General features: G+C 40.1%; 1 protein-coding gene across 1 annotated transcript in view; it reads right to left on the bottom strand.

Moving 5' to 3' along the window:
• Positions 1-1,884: 1,884 nt before the first annotated feature.
• The window catches only part of zpr1 (ZPR1 zinc finger), an 18,610-nt gene continuing 13,101 nt past the window's right edge, over positions 1,885-7,393 (bottom strand). Inside the window, exons 6-7 of the mRNA XM_063219797.1 lie at positions 5,196-5,370; positions 1,885-3,320 (exon numbers count right to left, since the gene is read on the bottom strand). Of these exons, the coding sequence (XP_063075867.1) occupies positions 5,205-5,370 (166 nt within the window). The 3' untranslated portion in view covers positions 1,885-3,320; positions 5,196-5,204. The remainder of the gene's footprint in view (positions 3,321-5,195; positions 5,371-7,393) is intronic.

Below are 7,393 nucleotides of genomic sequence, written 5' to 3' on the forward strand. Positions count from 1 at the left end.
TCAACATTAATCATATGTTTTATTTAAATATGACTCACACTGTATGCCATTTTAATGTGTGTGTGTGTGTGTGTGTGTGTGTGTGTGTGTGTGTTTGACCCATGGCCTATGGATGTGCTTACTTGTTTATGTTATTGTATTTTAATATTTGTTTTACCTGTCCAGGGACTGCAGATGGAAATTAGCTATATAGCTATAATCTGGCACAAGCCATCTTTTTACTTCTGTAATCAATGTGTATTGTGCATGGTCCCTGTTGAACTAAACTAAATAAACTAAACTAAACTAAACTAGCGTCGTTCATGGTGAGCCTGGCCAAATGCTTGCCTCATTTTCCTTGTCTAAGATGACAGGAGTGTCACCAAATGTGGTTTTCTGTTGCTCTAGCCCATTTGCCTCAAGATTTGCTGTGTAATCTGGGATTTCCTTATGCATACCTCAGTTGTAATGAGTTAAGTTATCTGACTTAATGTTGCCTTTGTATCAGCTCCAACCAGTCTGGCCATTATCCTCAGACTTCTGCCATCAACAAGGCATTTCTGGCCATTATCCTCAGACTTCTGCCATCAACAAGGCATTTCTGGCCATTATCCTCAGACTTCTGCCATCAACAAGGCATTTCTGGCCATTATCCTCAGACTTCTGCCATCAACAAGGCATTTCTGCTCACAGAATCGCTGCTCACTGTATTTTTGTATTGCTTTGTAAACCCTAGAGATGGTTATGTGTGAATATCCCAGTAGATCAGTATTTTCTGAAATATTCAAATCAAGTCTTTCAGCACCAACAGCCATGCCATGTTCAAAGTCATTTAAATAGCCTTTCTTCTCTATTATGATGCCCAGTTTGAACTGCATCAGATCATCCCGATGTCTACATGCACAAATGCATAGAGTTGGCACCATGTGATTGGCTGATCAGAAATTTGCCTCAATGAACAGTTGTAACAGGTGTTCCTAATGAAGAGGCCAGTGAGTGTACAATGTGTTCACAATGTATCAAATAGGTGTCAATAATGATTGATTCGGCAATTTTTTTAAGTTTCAATTACTTCCGTGGAGATTTCAGGAGCAAATGAATGTTAAATTAAATAAAAGCACTTCAAAGCATTGAAAACTGCAAGACTGATAGGCCTACAGAAAACAGCCAATAAATTGTTCCTCAGTATTTGACTACTTGTATTGCCTCATCATGACTGATGAAACATTTGCTTTGCTTTCAGAAGAAATGTAATGCATTGCAATGCATTGTAGAATTGAATCGGATCGAATCGAAACCTCCCAAATCGTTATCGAATCGAATCGTGAGGGCAGTGCCAATGCACAACACTACAAATAAACTTTTTTTCACCACCAGACAAAATGGTTAGTATATGTTAACCTTACTAGCAAAATGCACACACACTAATGGGTCAAAGTGGCTGGTAACTATAAATTTGATATAAATATAACATGCATTTGATAGCACACACACACAGTATTGCATGAAATGTACATTTTATGCTCAGATTCAAATTGTCCATCACAATGGTGTAGTCTACTTTTTTGTGGTGGGTATACTGCATATAATACTGTTATGGCATATGAATAACAGTGGGTATACTGTATATTGGAGCATTTTTGGAAGTGGGTATACTGTATATTTGAGCATTTTTGGAAGTGGGTATACTGTATATTTGTGCATTTTTGGAAGTGGGTATACTGTATATATTTGTGCTATTCTAAATAATGAATCAATGGCATGCATACTACTACTAATAATAACAATAATAAAAACTGCTTTACACCAAAGCTCCGCTTAAAGGCATGTTCCTGACCGTGAAGCTGGGGGGAAAAAAACAAAACAAATATCAAACACAAATAAAGACCAAACTCATTGCATGTGTGACTTGAATCATCCCACGGCTTTATTTCCTCAGGTGGCACATAACAAAACGTGTGTAATTCCATACCGGATATATTTCTATAAAACCAGACCACAGACATGAGCCAACTGTTATGTTTTTGGACACGTACAAAGAAACCCATGTACACTTGACTTTGTTTGCAACTTCAAATAAAATATATGTCCAATAACCCTTTTTAAATAAAAGACAAAAGAGATGAGAAGAGATGAGAAGAAAAGAGAAGAGAAAAGAGGAAACGATCTTCTGACACTTACATGAACAAAGACAAAACCCCCCAAACACTTGACTTGATTGCAAATGCAAATAAAATTCATTTATGGCCTATAATATTTCTCAACAGGGGACCTATAGAATTGGGGAACCCTAGGGGGGCATTGTGTAGCCCTAGAGGGGGCGTAAAGGTGGATAAAGCTGACTGGGCAGATGGGTGCTGAATTGCCATCGGGGGTGTCGGCAGACAATCTAATTGTTAATATACTATGGGGGGCGTTGGCAGGCTTATGATGATGTCAAAGGGGTGTTTGACCAGTGGTTTTCAACCTTTTTTTTTTTTAACAGAGGGGTTAAATGGTTAGAATGTTCGTAACAATGCCAACAATGACAATTAGAATGTTCGTAACAATGGCAACATTCTAGAATAAAACATGTGCATACTAATGTTCAGACCGTCACATTTACACAGTAAAGCGATTTGACGTGACCTCTATATTATCGATTCTTAAAATAAAAAGGTCGCTTTTCAGCTCGCAAACTTCAAGGGTTCTTAAACAACCTTGTCAAAACCGTGTTTTGAAGGGTGCTATATAAAATGAAATTATTATTATTATTATTATTATGAATAAATAGTTATGTGTTGAAATAAGGCTTGGGGTCTCTTTGCACCCTTCCACATTCATAAACTCTTCAACTTAAACGGACACTTAAGGACTAAGTGTTGTCTACTTAAATTACAAATTGCCATGCATTTGAAGCTTTAGGCCTGGCCACACTGAAAAAAAAGACATCTTGAAAAAACTTTTTCTAGTTTCAAGTAAAAAAATCACGTCAATCTTAATTGAGGTCAAAATCACACATTAACTAGTACTTTGAATTAAAACTTTAAGACTTATTTCAAGAAATTTGTCCATGGGGAAAGTAATTTTCACTTGGTGAGATTTTGTTTGCGTGTTACAAGCACAACGAGTCTAAATGTTCTAAATTCCAAGTTCTTGATTCTGTATGAAAAGTATCACCTATCAGGGGATTCTCATTGACATTAAGATTGACTATATGCTTTTTACTCAAAACTAAAAAAAAAAAAAAAGTTTAAGATTTTTTTTTTGCAGTGTAGCAACTTTGTGACTTCAGGAGTCCTCCTGTTCATCATTATCCTTTTGCTTGAAGCTCCGCCCCCATCTGCGGGTCCAGCGCCAACCTGGCAATGCAACACAAGACAGGAAATCAGTTGCTGTTGGGAAACTGGGGAATTTATCCTATTGAAACCCATTATAAGACCTGGTTACTGAACTACAAAAATGGCCTCTTCGGGTAGCCTAGTACGTAGTCAGGGAGTGCGTTGCAATATGCAACCTTGCCTCCTCCACTTGCGCTTGTCTCCTCGTCCCGCCTCCTGGCCCATCCTCCGTGGAGAAAACGATGAAGTTTCCCAGGTGTCAGCCTAGCCACAACAACTTTTGAGGGACTGTTTTTCATTCACCATCCCAAATGCAAATGAGAAAGAGACTCTACAATTGAGCTTTTGCAAGATATTGAAACATAATGCCAAAGAAGGTGGATCTAACAAGAAGCGTCATTTTGTTTCTTTTCCGGTATCCACTTTATGTCGGGTGAACGCCCCTTTAGGAGACCTTCGGTTAGGAGACCTTCGGAGTCCTGAGGTTGAGAATAAATGAAGTCCCCTTAGCGCTGTAGATGGCGGTAGCACACGTCTTGTGCAAACACCTCAAAAAGAGAAGAAGGAGGGGACAACGCCCCCTTAGGAGACCCAACTTGAGCACACGCTTTTGCATTGAGTGGGCGTGTTTTGCGTTATCTTTCTCTTATCAAGTATTTTTGATAATGCTGTTGTCAGTGATGTCATCATGACATATTACTTCCTGGTACGAGGAGAGAAGCAAGTGGAGGAGGCAAGTGGAGGAGGCAAGTGGAGGAGGCAAGTGGAGGAGGCAAGTGGAGGAGGCAAGGTCACATATTGCAGCGCACTCTGGAATGCAAATTTATGTCGCCTTCACAGACTCGGGAGCTCTCGAGACAGCTGACGACACTGCCGACGAGACAACCGAGTTCTGGGCTGAAGTGACGACACTGCTGACGAGACAACCAAGTTCTGGGCTGTGCCGGGAATCATGCGCATTTTGTTTTGGTCCTCTTTTCTTTTTTTCCACTTCCACATCAACGCTATATTATTTTAGCTTAAGTAAGCTAAATTAAACAGTCAGAGACCAGCATTACTGACATATGTGCATCTGCAATTGAATGACATTAACTGGTGCTGTTGATAGTGATTACAAGATGATTGTATTGTTTACATGCCAGTTGCGTTCATGGGCGCCATGTTGGTGATGTGTGTGTGTGTGTGTGGTCACTGAAAACGTCAACTCCGAGTATAAGGTCGGATATCTTGGGATTCTCGACTTTTTGAATGAGCCATTTACCTCATGGCTCTAGGAGAGTGTTTCTCAACAGGGGTGCCGCACACCCCCCTCAGCTGATATGTAAAATTGAACTAAATAAATTACATATTTGTTTAAATTAGTAAATGAATGCTTAGTCAGAGGAATCTTTCATCCACCATTTACGCACAATAAAGTAAATTTGGGTCACCGCAGTATGGCTGGCCTACACATAGCCTGTCTGAGATAAAGCTGCAACTTTGAACGACTTCAAATGTGTTACTTTTCTAAGCTTGTGTGGTATCGGATGCGATACCATGTTTCGGCTTGTTTTTTTGGGGGTGCCTTGACATTTTTCATGAATTGAAAGGGTGCCTCACCTAAAACAAGGTTGAGAAACACTCGCTGTAGATGTTGCAAAAAGGTGCCCAAACTTCCTAATAGCACTGCATAATCTCCTGTCCTGTAGATGGCGCTGACGTGTTTCAATGTTGAAATTGAAAGGGTGCCTCACATAAAAAAAAGAAACACTGAGAAACACTGCTCTAGGACTCCTCCTGCTGGTAGTTCTCCGTCCTGGACTACACAACTACTAGGCCATTTTTGTAGTTCGATAGCCACGTCTTATAATGGGTTTCAATAGGATAAAAAACTACACAACTCTACTGTACATTTACCTCATGGCTCTAGGGCTCCTCCTGCTGGTAGTTTTCCGTCCGCATGTCGTTGAGTCCCAGCTCCTCGTTCTGGTCGTAGCTGCGCGTGTATTTCTCCGTCTCCATCTGCGGGTCGGCGTCCGGAGCGCAGATATTCTGGATGTAGCTGTTACCCGCCGGGTCGTCAAGCACCAACCTGGCAACACAAACAAATAATACAGAAAATGTTAAAGGGACACTGTGCAGGACATGGTCAAAAAAGGTACTGCAATGATGCTGCTCATTGAAGCTTATTGCCAAATGTTATCTTTTCCTGAAAGTTTATTAAGTAATAAGCTAACATTTTGTATTATGGCCCAAGTAGTCATTTGCAGCTAAAAATGTCTATTTCTGGAAATAAACAACTAAAATCTCACACAGTGTCCCTTTAAGTTAGGATTGTATAGAAAAACACTACACACTAGACCATTTCTGTAGTCCGACAGCTGCATCTTATAATGGGTTTCAATGGGAGAAAAGACTACAATTAGATGTTCTGGATGTAGATGTTTCCTGCGGGCTCGTCCGGTACCAGCCTGGCAACCCAAACAAATACATAGGATTGAATAGGAGAACAGACTACACACTAGGCTACCTGAAGAGGCCATTTTTGTAGTTCAATAGCCACATCCTATAATGAGATTTAATGGGAGAAAAAAACTACACACTATGCAAATGTTGAGTGTAGCTGCATATGTTTCTTGAAGTGTCATTTAGCACCCACCTGACGACACACATAATCCTTTACATTAGGGATGCAAATTATCGATTAATTCATTAATCATTAGTTGATAGCCTTATCGATTGACTTACGATTAATTGATAAGCGGCGTTTTCCCCCCCGAAATCTCAATGTTTCTCGAAAAAAAACTACTAAATCTAAAAAAATTAATGAAAAATTGAGATAAAATACCACATTTAAATTAATTCTATTTCAATTCTTTAATCCAAAGGTGATTTGAATATTCCCCCTATTCACAGCCCTCTTCACACACACTCTTCACATGCCCATTTCACCTGGGTCTCTTGTCAGTAGAATTGTCGATTAATTGCGATTAATGTTTTTTAATCGATTAATGCATTGATCGATTTAAGTCGATTAATCAATTAATCGTTTGCATCCCTAATTTACATTACACTTAGCTTGTACTTTTTTATCCAAATCGACTTACAGTGTGTAGTTTAGTTTATTGGTTTATTTAACATGGGCCATATACAGGACAACTCCAGTACCAGAGTTAGCTACAAAGCTAATTTGCATCTGTGGTCCCTGGGCAGGAAACTATCAAACAAATAACACACACATTAAAACAAGGACAATGCATGTCCTTACAAATAATTACACACTAAGAGCAGCCACATCTCAGTAACGTACTACAATAAAAAAAGTAAATATGTTCAATCACATCATCACTTCATCACTTCAATACAAAGTCACATATGACATATGATTCATATGACCCCTAACAATATATAGCAGCACATGCTAATGACCACATCTTTGATTCATCTTCAGCCGTGCTTTCCCTGGAGCAGTGTGGGGTTAGGTGCCTTGCTCAAGGGCACTTCAGTCATGGATGAAGGTGCTGGTAAGGGTGGAATTTGAACCTGCAACCCTCTGATCTCAAGGCCGGCACTCTATCTATCACTGTGCACTGTCATTGCTGTGTTAACGTCCCGATTCCGAAGTTGGGGTACTTCGATTTGGCCGCAGCTCGTGACTTGAACATTCCACTTCAACAGACGTTCCAATGCATCTCAGCAAGTAGGAGGTCAGGAATATCCCATCTCCCACCCTTGGGGAATGCGGCATTACCAATGAGCCACTGCTGCCCCTAACAATGCATAGGATTAAATAGGAGAACAGACTACACACTACAAGGCCATGTCTGTAGTCCACTAGCTGAGTCTTATAATGGGTGTCAATGGGATAAAAGACTACAAATAGATGTTATACAGACTATACACTAGGCCATTTCTGTATGGCTCATTCTTTTGAAACTCGGCCGTCGGAAGACCCGAGGTTGTTCTCCCGACAACCGTTGTAAATGCGTTCTATTGAAACACCTGCGGACAATACAAACATCTGAAAACACTAATGTTAAACGAACTCGGAGTACACAGAAGCGCTCTGAGTTTGTGTTTCGGAACCCCGATTTGAGTACCCATTCTTTTGCACT

The sequence above is a fragment of the Engraulis encrasicolus genome, chromosome 16 (genome assembly GCF_034702125.1).
Source record: "Engraulis encrasicolus isolate BLACKSEA-1 chromosome 16, IST_EnEncr_1.0, whole genome shotgun sequence".
Taxonomy (NCBI): Eukaryota; Metazoa; Chordata; class Actinopteri; order Clupeiformes; family Engraulidae; genus Engraulis; species Engraulis encrasicolus.